A 12,616-nucleotide genomic window follows, 5' to 3' on the forward strand; every position below is an offset into this window, starting at 1 on the left:
GGGCAGGGCTTATCAGGAGCTGCCCCAAGATGCGCTCATCAGCATATCCCTGACCCTTGGTGAAATGGGAGCTCATCCAGCCTACAGCTCCCATATCCCTGCGTGGGGAATGGTGATGTCCCATCCCTTTCTGTAGACCTACAGCTCACAGCCAGTTACCAGCAGAGCCTGCAAAACGAATGCAACTGCTTCAAGTGAAACGCACAGCACGGCGTGAATGTCGGGGGGGACAAGGCATCTTGTGCAGGTGGAAGTGGAGCATCCCCTGCATCCCGGCTGTCCGTGTGCTGAAGATCTGGGTCTTCCAACTTCTCCATATGCTGGGAAGGAAAAACTTCCCCAAGAGCCAAGCTGGTGTCGTGCCCAACCCTATGCCAGTGCAGAACAGCGTGCCTGGGGCATGTGTCTCCTTGCCAAGCTTCCCAAACTGACCCTATGATGGCATGGATAGGTGATGGCCTGCATGTGTGAGATGGGAGCTGGGAGTCTCCCCTTGCCAAAGCTGGGGGGAAGCTGGTCTTCTCCCTAGTGTGATGGTAACGGCATCGTTTTCACTCCATCCATCCCTGTTCTGGGATGGAGAGACACAGGTTGGGTTTGGGAAGGGGAAGAAGCCAACCAGGGAAAACTGGTGCTGGGAATCAATGCAGAACCCCAATGCTGGGCTTGCCTGGGGTGGGTCTGGAGCTCCCCTTGAGGTGGATGGGGTTGCTCTGTGGCTTTCAGAGCTGCTGAAGCAGCAGCCAGGCCTTAGGGGCAATACTTGCCCTCCTTGCTTCAGGATGGGCAGGAGAGCTGGAGCGTGGTCAGAGGCCACTGGGGCTGATAGTGCTGGATGTGATCCCAAGAGCAACTGGAGTTAACAGCCTTCCCTTGAAACCCAGTTCCTTCCCATCCAGGTGCAAAGGGAGGGACTTGATCTGTTTGAGCATGGAGAAGGTGCAGAGCTCTTGTTGCAAGGCTGGATGTGAGTGGAGCAAGAAGAGGGGTCCTTGTGGTGGGATCGATCCCATCTTGCCAATGGATCCCTATCCCTGTTTGGGGAAGGACCAGGTAATGCCTGCATCCTGCCTGGAATGGGTTTGTCGGTTGGTTCTGGAGGATGCTCTCATCCTGCTGATTTGGAACCAAACTTTAGAGCCTCCTTTGTCCAACCTTGAGTTCTGCAGAGCTGGTGCTTGTTCCTCCTCCATCAGGGACCAGGGGCCAATGATCCATGAAATGGGCCATATAAAAACTACCAAAGCGCAGAGAGCATCCATGGAAAAGCTCCTTTTCCAGCTGGATGGGTGCAGCCTTCAGCTGGGTGTGGACCTGGGTACTGAGGTCCCACTTTGCTCCTCTCCCTGCAGCCTGCTTCACTTCAACAGGGAATTCCAAGAAGCCCAAAGCAGTTTTCCATAGGGAAGTCTTTAGCTCAGCATCGACCTTTCTGAGCCCAAAGGAAGGGATAAAAAGGATTCCTCGTTGCTTTGGTTTGGTGGGAACCACCTCGAGCTGCTCAGGTCAGAGAGAATCAATGGGTTTGAAAGCAGCAGGCATGGGGTGCTCCCATGCGGGGCCAGGTTTTAAACCCTAAAGATGTTTTTGATGGGGAGCTTTGTTACCATATGGGTGCAGGGGGATGCGCAGGCTCCGCTGTGGGTCTTGGCTGGGAGCGTTTTGGGGAGGAAACCATTGGAAAGGTGGGTTTGCAGAAGGATCTTTCTGCTTCCAGTAGGAAGGGAGCTCATCCTTTCCCTTCCTTCTTCACAGTTCAGGTCTGCCTTTGGGATGTTTTTACCCTTAAAACCTGACCTTTTGAAGGGTGCAGTGTGGGGATGCTGGTACCCACCTGAGCCCCCCCCAGGGCTTCCAGAGCTGGAGCATCCCCTTCCAAACCCCATGCTCCTCATCCCAGAGTCTTCCAGTTGAGATGGGGCAGGCGGGACCCCCCCAACCACCCCCTGCTGATGATGGGGGTCCCCCCCACTTTGTGCCTCCAGCTGAAAAGCACAACCCAGACCCACAGCATCATCCCCCCCCCAACCAACATCCCCTAGGGGAGCCGGGTTTGCCTTTAGAGGAGGAAGGAGCAGACTTAGGGAGGGGGGTTCATCCCCTTGTGCTGCTCATGGCCAAGGACTTGGGTAGCAAAGCAGCTTTGCTCCCTGTACCCCCTTTCACTCGGTGTGTGTGTGTGTGCGTGCTTTTAATTTATTCAGATAGTTGCTGTATAATTTATTTTCCTAAACTCGATTAAAAGTCCCCAAAAAAGGGCAAATCCAGCTGCGAGCGGGGGGGATGCTTTTGATATCAACACCACCAATGCACTTTTGGGGTGTGTTTGGTTATTTTCGGGGGTGGGACATGGGGCTTGGCTGTATATATTGTATTAAAGGCATGTTTGGCCTCTGGTGTGGAGCCGTTTGTGACTGCTGCAGGTCCCTGGGGTGGAATTCCCAGGTTTGGGGTTGCTTTTCCTTTGGTTTTGGGGAGGGAGAGTGGATCCCAGTGGTTGTAACTCATTTCCAGCGTCGGTTTGACTCATGGGGTATGGTTTTAGGGGTATCTTTTGGCTGGGGAGGGGGTGGGAGAAGGGAAAAGAGTGGGGGTTTGAAATAAACTCGGTAGAAATTGCTTTCTGTGCTGTGTGTTGCCTTGCAGCATCGCTATGGGGTGGGAAGGGATGACCCAAAGGGTGGAGATACCCACATCCCTGCATCCAGCATCCCCTCATCCCCACTGCGTGGTGCTTCCCCCCTGCTTCTGTGTTTGATGCTGTGTGTTGCCTTGCAGCATCGCTATGGGGTGGGAAGGGATGACCTAAGGGGTGGAGATACCCACATCCCTGCATCCAGCATCCCCTCATCCCCACTGCGTGGTGCTTCCCCCCCTAATTCTGTGTTTGATGCTTTGAACACCCCCGGGTTTGGCAGATCAGAGGCTGTGGAGTGACAGAATGGGGCTGAGCCTGCATCTCCCTCCTCCATCACTGGGTGTGGGCAGTAAGGAGGGGTTGGGGTGCACCAGTCCCCCCCCCATCCCTGTTGCTGTCCTGGCTGTAGGCTTGATGCAGGGCTCTGCACCAGTGCCCCTGCTATGGGGACAAAGACCCCATTGATGGACCCAGACGGAGAGCTCCAACATCTGAGGCCTCTTGGTTCTCAGTTGGGCCCAGCTTAGGGGCTGGAGCTGAGATGCCCCCAACCCCTTTGGGCAGCATTGGGGAGGTTTTGGGGTTCACTGCTGAGGGGAGGGCGTCGGGGTTGTACCCTTGGGGTGGATGATGAGGTCCACAAGCCCTGGGTGGGAATAGGGCACCCCCCCCATAGCCCCATAAAGCCCCTTTTGTCCTGCCCCGCTGGAGCAGCCCCACCACGGCTGCGCTGCGCAGGGGCTTATTTTTAACATCTCATTAGCATCAGAAAGCAGCGAATTTCCCCATCCCCGCAAGGTTCAGAGCCCCCGGACAAAAGCCTCTTTCTTCCCGTTCGCTCCTTCCCATTCCATGAGCCGGGGGCTCCCCTTTCCTCCCGCTCCCCACAACCCTGATGGGACCCCAGGACATGGGGGGGGTTCGAGCATCCCTGCCTCTGGTGCTGCCCATAGTGCCACATCCGAGCCTGGCCGAAGCACTCCATTGGGGTGTCACTGCACGGTCCCCCCCGCCAGCCCTGCTTGGACCATGAGGGGTATGGATGGGGTGTCCTGACCCTCTCCATCCTCATCCCAATCCCAATGCATGGGGACATGCAAGGGCAACCCGGTGCTGGGCTATGGAAGGGGGATGGAGGAACGGTGCGGGGCATGGGGCCGTGCCGCTGGCACGCAGGGCACTGGCGCTGCCCCAGCGGGTCACTGGGCCTGGCACTGCTGCTGCCTCCGAGCTAATATTTACCCAGGGCTTGGCCCCGTGCTGGGAAATGCCGGGAGTGGCTGGAAAGGGGCTGGGAATGGGAATGGGAATGGGATTGGGAAGGTGCTGCTGGCAGGGGACAGGCAGTGCCGGGCAACGATGCCCCAGGGCCATCCGAGTGTGGGCACAGACACTGGCACCTCTGCAGCCCCCTGGATCCCTTGGGAGAAGGGAGGAGTGGGTGGAAGGGTGGGGATGGATGGATGGATGGATGGATGGATGGATGGAAAAAGGAAGGGGTAAGAGGGGTAAGAGGAATGGATGGATGGATGGATGGATGGATGGATGGATGGATGGAGGATGAGGAGGCAAGAGGTGGGAAGCAGGATGCCAGGTTGTGCTGGAAGGAGGGATGGAGGGGACGGGATGGAAGGGTTGGGGGTTTGAGATGGAGGGGTTGGGATGGGAGGGTTGGGGTGGAGGCGATGGGGCGAAGGGATGGGAGGATTGGAGTGGAGGAGTTGGGATGGAGGGGATGGGATGGAGGGGTTGGGATGGAGGGAATGGGATGGAGAGGAGGGGATGGAGGGGTTGGGATGGAGGGGATGGGATGGAGGGGATGGGATGGAGGGGATGGGATGGAGGGGATGGGATGGAGGGGTTGGGATGGAGGGGATGGGATGGAGGGGTTGGGATGGAGGGGTTGGGATGGAGGGGAGGGGATGGAGGGGATGGGATGGAGGGGTTGGGATGGAGGGGTTGGGATGGAGGGGATGGGATGGAGGGGTTGGAGGTGGGGGTTGCGGTGGGTTCCCCGGGGGGGGCCGGGCGCGGTCCCCCCCCCTCCGCCGCTCACATGACGCCGCTCCCGGGATGCGCCGGGCGGCGCCGGGCGTGGGCGGCGGCGGCGAGAGGCGGCGGCAGCGGCGGCAGCGGCAGCGGCGGGGCCGCACCGGGGCGCGCCGGGACCGGGACCGGGATCGGGATCGGGATCGCCACCGGCACCGTCACCGGCCCATGGCCCGCGGCCCGCCCGCCGCGCCGGCCCCATGGAGCAGGTAGGAGCGGCCGGCACCGGCACCGGCACCGGCACCGGCACCGGCACCGGCACAGGCACAGGGACGGGTCCAGCACCCCCGGGCGCGGCGCCGCTCCGGGGACCGAAGGCTGGGGACAGCCCCCAACCGGGACAGCGGGGACCCCTCCCGCTGCCGGGGAGACCCCGCCTGCCCCCCCCCGTGCTCCCCACCTGCTGCTCAGGGATCCCTTTTTGCCGTGCAGGGTCCCCACCCGCCTTCCCCAGCATCACCCCCGGCACCTCCCCATCACCCCCAGCATTTCCCCATCACCCCCGGCATCTCCCCATCACCCCCAGCATCTCCCCATCACCCCCCTGCATCCCACCCTAGCATCACCCTCCTGGTACCCCCATCACCCCCTTACTCCTCCATCCAATTCCCGCACCTCCCCATTGCCCCCCTGCTCCCCCATCACTCCCCATCACTGCCCCATCACCTCTCTGTTCCCCCATCACCCCCACAGGACCTCCCCATCACCCCCCATCACCCCCCTGCATCCCACCCTATGATCAGCCACCGGCTGCCCCCCCCCAACCACCAACTGGGGGACCCCCAGGACCCCTGCATCACTGCCTGTCCACCCTGGGTCCTCATGTCCCATCCCTGCCCCACTGACACCAGCGCTCCCACAGGCTGTGGCATGTGCGTGGGCTCCCTGCATGGGCACCCATGGGTGCTTGCCCAGCCCAGGTCCCTCTGCCATGGGGATGGTTTCTTCACCCGACATGGAAGGGACAGAGGGGATGGTCCCTGCTCTGCCCCAGGTTTCCATCTCCCCCCGAGGTGTGTCTCACCCCACTTGCTGTGAGCACCAGTGTGGGGTCCAGCTCCCTTCCCACAGCATCAGTACCCCCAGGCTCTGCCTCCGGTCTTCCCCATCCTGGCTTGGCCTAGATCTGAGAGAAGGATTTAATGCCTCGTGTGTGCCCCTGGTCTGGGGCTGCTCAGGGGGACCAGGGCAGAGCCACTGCTTTGGGCATGACACATCCTCAGCACGCAGCAAAGTGTCCAAGGCCAGGTTGGACACAGGGGCTTGGAGCATCCTGCTCTAGTGGTAGGGTCCCTGCCCATGGCAGGGCTTGGAGCTGGAGGAGCTTTAAGGTCCCTTCCATTCTATGGTTCTGTGTTGGGGTCTGCGTGCTTGTGAGCACCCCATGCCCAACCTGGGTCTGCAGGAGCTCACATCCACCTACCCAAGAGCATCCGAATCCAACACGGGTGCTGCACGTGATGCTCTGCCATCCCCATCCCCAGGCTGCAACCCCAATACAGCATCCTCCCTGCTGCTGTGAGCGTGGGTGCCCCCCACACCCAAACCCCCCGGCTGCTTGCCGTGTCTCAGAGCTTGCATTCCCATTGCCAGCATCCCCGTTCGTGCCCATCCAGCTGCAATGCAGAGGAGCTCCGGAGCTCCGCACGCCTTCCCCATTGGCAGCGACGCCGATGGAGCAGCCGCGGTGGCTTTAGGCCGGCGGCAGCAGCAGGAGGTTGGCGTGGACCGGGCCCCAAGCAGCGAGGGCAGCCCCGGCCGCATCCCCGATGGCGATGGGCAGCCGGGGATGCCCGAAGCGAGGGGTCCCCGCTTCAGCCCCTCCCTGGTGCGCGATGAGCACCTGAGTCCCTGCGCGTTTCCTCGCCCCATCCCACCCCATATCCCCCCCCCTCCTCTGCCTTGCTCTTGTTTATCCCCGCAGCCGGGATAGGAGGGTTTGGGGCCCGCACCCCTTCCTCTCGCCGCCGCCGGCTCAAAATGGCTTCGTGCCGCGGTGGTTGCCGAGGGAAGAGCAGCTCTTGGATGGGAGGTGTCTGCTTGGGGTCGGGGGGGGGGGGGGGGGGTGGTGCTGAGCGCCGTGAGGCCGCGGTGATGGGCACCCAACACCCGTCCCCATGGGCAGCGCACGGTCCTGCTCTGGGCTCGGTGATGCTGTGTCCTGCTGCGATGCTGCTGCTCCTCCAGCCACGCCGGTGCCCTGGTTTTGTTGCTTTTCTTCATTGAATTCATAGGATTAGGTTAAAACCTAAAGCTGGGATTCTCCTCTCATTTCCCTTTGTCTGTGGCTCCATAGGGGAGCGGCTTGGGGCGGGTTGTGGGGGGGGGGGGGGGCTCACGCTCCCCCAGATCCGCTTCTCCAGCTGCTGGGATTTGGGATGGGCACCGAGGAGGATGAGATGTGATGGGATCTGCTCTGCTGAACCTGACAGCGGGGTGGCTGCCGTGCTGTTCGGGTGGATGGTGATGGAATGGGGTGTGGGTGAGTGGTGATGCTAGCTTGGGAATGCTGTGCCGGTGCCATCCCATCCCTGTGCATGGGGATGGGGGAGCCGGGTGTCCCCTGGGGGTGCAAAAGGGGTCTTGGTGCTGGGGTGCAGACAAAGAGGGCCGGGAAGAGGAGGGAGGGGGCATGGTGGCACCTTCTCCTTAGGGATCCCTATGGAAAAGCTGCCTCTGGAGAGGGGCTGGGGTTTTGGGGGGGTCTCTTTGCATCATCGCCCCCCCCAGTTTGTGCACCCCACAATGGGGTCACCTGTTGCTGGGGGCGGCTGCTTGTCCCTCAGCTCACCAAGGGTCCCTCCCTGCCTCTGGGTGGCATCGGGGTGACCATGGCCAGCTCGGGCCGTGTCACCTCCCCAGTGAGGGTGGCACTGGGGGGCCCACAGGAGTCCTGGGGTCCATGTGCAAGTCCTGCCAGCAATGGCTCTTCAGTGCCAGGCTTGCGGCTGGTCCATGCGGGGGGGATGCAGCGCATCCCAGCGGGACCCGGAGCTGCTCCGCTGCACACAGGAGGGAGGTGCTGGCCCAAGAAGGGTACTGGGGACAGAGGGACCCATTGTAGGGTGCGGAGCAGGGGTGGAGGGTGGCCAGAGCCAGGCTGCAGGCATCCGGCTGCAGGGGAGGAAACGTCCCCTCATCCACATCCGACTGTTCATTCCCTCCCTCCGGTTGTGGGATGGCTCCCAAGGCAGGGAACAGCGGCGGTGGCAGCGCTGCTATGGGTGCCCTTGGGGTGCTGGCAGAGTGCAGGACCCCCCCAATCCCACCTCCCTGTTGCTGTGGGTGCTGCGCCCCAGTGCGGCTGTTTCAGCATCCTGGGATGGAGATGCTGTCCCATTCACCTGTGCTTGTGTGGCTGTGCATGGAGCACGGGGAGGGGGCGAGCAGCACTGCAGGAGCCACCGGCCAAGCAGGACATGCCCTTAAGGAGGATCAGGCCCTGTGGCCTCTCTCCAGCTCCCAGTGCCCGGTGTTTCCGTGCCCGTGTTTGTTCTGGTGATGCTGAGGTTTCTCCAGGAAGCCGTTGTTGACACAGACTTGCTCGATTGTGTCACAAACCCCTGGTGCTGGCAGCCCTCAGGGCTGGCGCTGACCCTAGGACACGGCATGGATGTGCCAGAGCCCTTGGCACAAGCCTTGTGTCTGCCGTGGTGCTTGTGCATGGAGCCTGGGATGAGGATGGTGACACCGCCTGCAGCAGAGGAGCCCCCTCAGGGTGCTGTGATGGGAGGCTGGGCGACCACCCTGCACTGCCTTGGGCTCAGCCCCCCATAGGCTCCATCCCCTGTGTCCGTGCATCCCAGTGGGCTGTGCCCATCACTCCTTCCCGGTTTCCTGCCTCCTCCAGCTTTCCCATCACGTGCGGCTCTGTTTCCCATCCGGTGTTGCCTCCATCACCCCAAGGCTGGGTCCTGGCTGTGCCTATTCCATGCCATGTGCCGAGCTCAAGCCGGTGGTGACTCTGGGCTTGTGCCGCAGCAACACAGTCGCCTGCTGTCACCAAAGCACCTCTGAGGTGCTGTTTGCACCCCGAGACTCGGGTGTGGGAGGTGATTTGCTCAGTGGCTGCTTAATGACAGCTTTGGGATGCTCTGCTGTGGTCCAAGCGGCCTGAGCCGGGCTGGGGCCTGTCTGGCTGTTCCCGTCCCTCTGTCTGCCAGGCCGGGCTCCATCCATCTCTCCTGCTGTTTCCCGTCTTTGCCGTTTCCTTTCGCTGTGGGTCTGTGTCAGCCTTTGTCCCTCTGTCAGCCCCAATCCTGGTGTTTCCGTCCCTGTTGTCTGCCTGTGCCAGTCCCCATCACTCCCGTCCCCCTGACCGTGTGCCCTTCCCTGCTCCTCCTCCCGCATTGCCCAGCCTTGGCCTTGTCCTGCCAGTCCCCGTCCTGCTGTTCCATGATCCCTCTGTGCCTGCCCTGGTCAGTTCTGTTCCTGGTTCCTGTCCTGGCTTGTCCTGTCCTGGGTGTCCCTTGCACATCCTGGGGTGTCTCATCCCCATCCCCATCCCTATCCTGGTCCCTGGGTGTCCCATCCCCATCTGTGTCCTTGCTCCTGAGTGTCCCCTGTCCATCCCTGTCTCCGAATGTCCCTTGCTTGGTCCTGCTACTGGGTGTCCGTGTCCTGTTCTCTGAGTGTCCCCTGTCCATCCACGTCCCTGAATGTCCTGTCCCTGTCCTGGTCCCTGGGTGTTCCCTGTCCACCCATATCCCTGTCCCTGGATGTCCCTTGCTTGGTCCTGGTCCCCATCCACGTCCCGTCCCCGTCCCGCTCCCTGGGTGTTCCTGGCTCTCCCCATCCCGCTCTCCCGATGCCCGCGGTCCCTCCCGTCGGGGCGGTCCCAGCCGCGCCCCGCCCGCCGCCGAGGGCGCCCGGAGGAGGCGGAGCCGCAACCGGGGCCGGAGCCGGCCCAGCCCGAACCGAGCCGAGCTGAGCCGAGCTGAGCCGAGCCGGATCGTGCGGGGCCGGGCGGGACCGCACCGCTCCGAGCCTCATCGGGCTGAGCCGGGCTGCTCCGGGCCGAGCCGAGCCGAGCCGAGCCGAGCCGAGCTGAGCCGAGCCTTGCTAAGCCGGGCCGGACCAAGCCGAGCCCGGCCGCCGCGCCCCGATGAATGGGATCGCCTTCTGCCTGGTCGGGATCCCGCCGCCTTCCCCCGCGGTGAGCGGCACTGGGTGATACCGGGTGGACCGGGGAGGCTGTGGACTGGGGGAACTGGGAGGTACTGGGGGTGCTGGCATGGCGCCGACGTCCGGCAGCGGGGCTGGGCGATGCCCGGGCTCCTCGGGGGGCAGTGGGACCAGAGGGTTCCGGTGCCCGCTGTGTGCCACGGGCGATGGTGGCCGCGGTGACTCGTCACCGGTGACCATCCGCAGTGGTGTCGTGGCAGGGCGGTGGGGCTGAGGCGCCTGGATCCGGCCATGGGGCTGAAGGCGAGAGCTTGGGGCTGGGCTTCCCCTTGGTGGGACAAGAACCGCGATCACCCACGTGTGTTTCCTCCATAACTTCAGGCTGGGCTCTTTCCTTCTGGGCCCGGCTGCTCCATCCCTGCCAGCTCCATCCCCACCAGCACTGGGCAGGCAGAGACCCCCCCTCAATGTGCCCATAGCCCCTCGAGGTCCTGTCCTGCCCCTACACAGGGCTTCAAGCAGGCCCTCAGCCTCCAAGGTATTTGCATCCCCACTGCCCCACGCTTCGGATGCTCCTCCCGTGGCGTGGGCACCGGCATCGCCCCGCAGGCGCTGGGGCCATTCCCGTCTCCCGTGGTGCCAAGAAAGCCCAGCCCAGCCGTCGTCTAAAACCCCATTTCCTGCCCATTTCATGCCAAAGCCCGGAGAAGGCGTGGGGTGGGGATGGGGGCCGGTGATGGGGGGCACGCCGGGGATGCGGCCGCGGTGCCGGGCTGGCACAACGCCGGTTGATTCGAGCAGAGCTTGCACGTCCTTGCCCTAGAGCTGAATTCGGCCTCTGTTCCTCAGTTCCTGGTTATTTGAACTCGGCTTCCTCGGCCTGGCCATGGGGCTAATAACCAGCCTCAAAGGATTAATTGGGGTGTGTGAAATGGTTCAGATATGGGGAGTGCTGCTCGTTGCAGCGGCTGAGCATTAATCATGGTTTCTCTTCAGATTCCTCCCTGCTTACTCTGTACCATTGAGTGCTTGCAGTCAGAATTGCCACGCTCTTGAAAGCTGCTTTTTTGGGGGTGAAATCTGCCCTTTTGGGTGGGCAGGACCTAGCGTAGGGGCTTTGCTTAGTGCCCACCTCCGCCCTATGGGTGAGTTGGGGCTCTGGGTGACTTGGGAGCAAGTTATTACAGTGGTGGAAGGCCCTTTGCAATCCTCCAGCGAGGACTTTGTGCTGAGCAAGCAGAAATCCAGCCCAACGGCCATCCCCGGGGCTGCACCCCGCTGTCCCCCAGGCCTTTGACCAGTGGATGCTGCCCTCATCCCCATGCGGCTCTGCCTCCGTCCTGATGCCCCTATTTACCGGTGCTCTCGGCAAACTGAGTTTCTTAATGCCTTTTTGCCCCCCCTTCCCTTCCCTTTCTTTCTGAGCCCTGAACTTGAAAGACAGGAAAAGCCTGTGCTCGGTGCCGCAATCCCGCCTTGCAAGCGCAAAACCTGGCACCGGCGCCGCACTGGGGCATGTGGCGTGATGCCACCCCAGGGTCCGGCTGCCCGCAATGGGGTCCCCATGAAGGGTTCTGACCTCGCTGCTGCTGTGGCTTTAACCTTGACCTGGCTGGCATCATGTGCTGGCACCGCTGGCACCCGTCTCTTGCGCCGCAGGGGGACTGATGGGTGATGTTTAATGTCCCAAAGCCTCCCAGGGCTGGCAGCGCTGCCCAAGTGCTGTCATCTGCAGTGTGAAGTGCCAAGGAACCACTGCAGGGAGTGGGGACTGTGGTCTCTGGTGGGGGGGTTGATGCTGCAAGCATGGGGGACGTGGTGACAGCTCTTGGTGTGGGACTGGGGCTGGTACCGGTGGTGCGGTGGGAGCTGCATGAGCACATCCCAGGATCCTCGGAGCTGCGTTTTGGTGTCTTTCCCCACTTTAAGCAGAAAACACCCAGGGATGAAGGGGGTCGTGTTGGGAAGCTCCTGAGCTCCAGGGAATGGCTTTTTATTCTCATTAAAAGGGGACAAAAAAAAAGCTTCGGTTTCAAGTCGGAGCCATCCCATTAATAAACCAAGTTTGTCTTCAGCAGGCAGCAGGACCTGATTTAAAAAGGAATGGAGATAGATGACCTATTTTAAGCTCTCAAGTTGGAAACTATCGACCTGGCCGCCTCTGGGCCGCGAGCAGCAGGGCTGAGCCCTGCCTCCTGCTCCCAAACCCATCCGGCTTTCCAGGAGCCGGCCCAGCCCGCCTTGGGATGCCCCAGGTTGTAAAGCAGGGTGGTTGCTTTAAACCTGCCGCCAACCTCCTGGCTATGGACCAGATGTCTCCAGCACTGGCTCCGAGCATCCGAAGCGGCTGGGACTCCCTTTTCCATAGCTGCTTATCCTAGGATTTCATTAAGTCTTCCCTAATTGCCACAGTGAGACGTGTTGCAAGACCCGCAGCGTCGTGGTCTGGCACGTCGGTGGGAATCAGGTGCATGCCCTGTGGTTCCCAGCTCCTGGATTTCATAGCGTGGCTGGGATAAGGGATTGGTGCCATTCCCCAGCCATGCTGGGAAAATGGGAGTTGGAGCTGGGCTCTCCCCAAGGAAAAGGGTGGTTGAGGGTCATCAAGTGGCCATAATAGAATGGCTTTGGCTATGGGGGTGTTGACCCCAGAAAGGGATCCAGCAGGATCCCCCTTGCCTCTGCCTGCAAGTGCTTTGCTTGGTTAAGACTCTGCTGCAGCAGGAGGGAGCTGGGGCTGCAGTGAGCTGTGTCCAGACTGGGATAGGGATGAGATTCCTACCATAATTCCCAATCCAGAGCTGG

The 12,616-nt window shown here is 61.7% G+C and overlaps 1 protein-coding gene across 3 annotated transcripts in view; it reads left to right on the forward strand.

The window, feature by feature from the left end:
* The first annotated feature begins 4,853 nt into the window (after window positions 1-4,853).
* Window positions 4,854-12,616, forward strand: part of ARHGAP23 (Rho GTPase activating protein 23) — a 30,960-nt gene continuing 23,197 nt past the window's right edge. For 2 of the 3 annotated variants that reach the window (XM_061360995.1, XM_061360999.1), the window contains exon 1: window positions 9,697-9,842. In XM_061360995.1, coding sequence (XP_061216979.1) covers window positions 9,792-9,842 — 51 coding nt within the window. In that variant the 5' untranslated portion in view covers window positions 9,697-9,791. Of the gene's footprint in view, window positions 4,897-9,696; window positions 9,843-12,616 lie in introns of those variants that run through there. The other variant, XM_061360996.1, reaches the window with a different exon arrangement.

This window comes from Neopsephotus bourkii, unplaced genomic scaffold, assembly GCF_033783945.1.
Source record: "Neopsephotus bourkii isolate Nb327-2 ecotype Australia unplaced genomic scaffold, CSIRO-AGI_Nbou_v1 NB_1044, whole genome shotgun sequence".
Lineage (NCBI taxonomy): Eukaryota > Metazoa > Chordata > Aves > Psittaciformes > Psittacidae > Neopsephotus > Neopsephotus bourkii.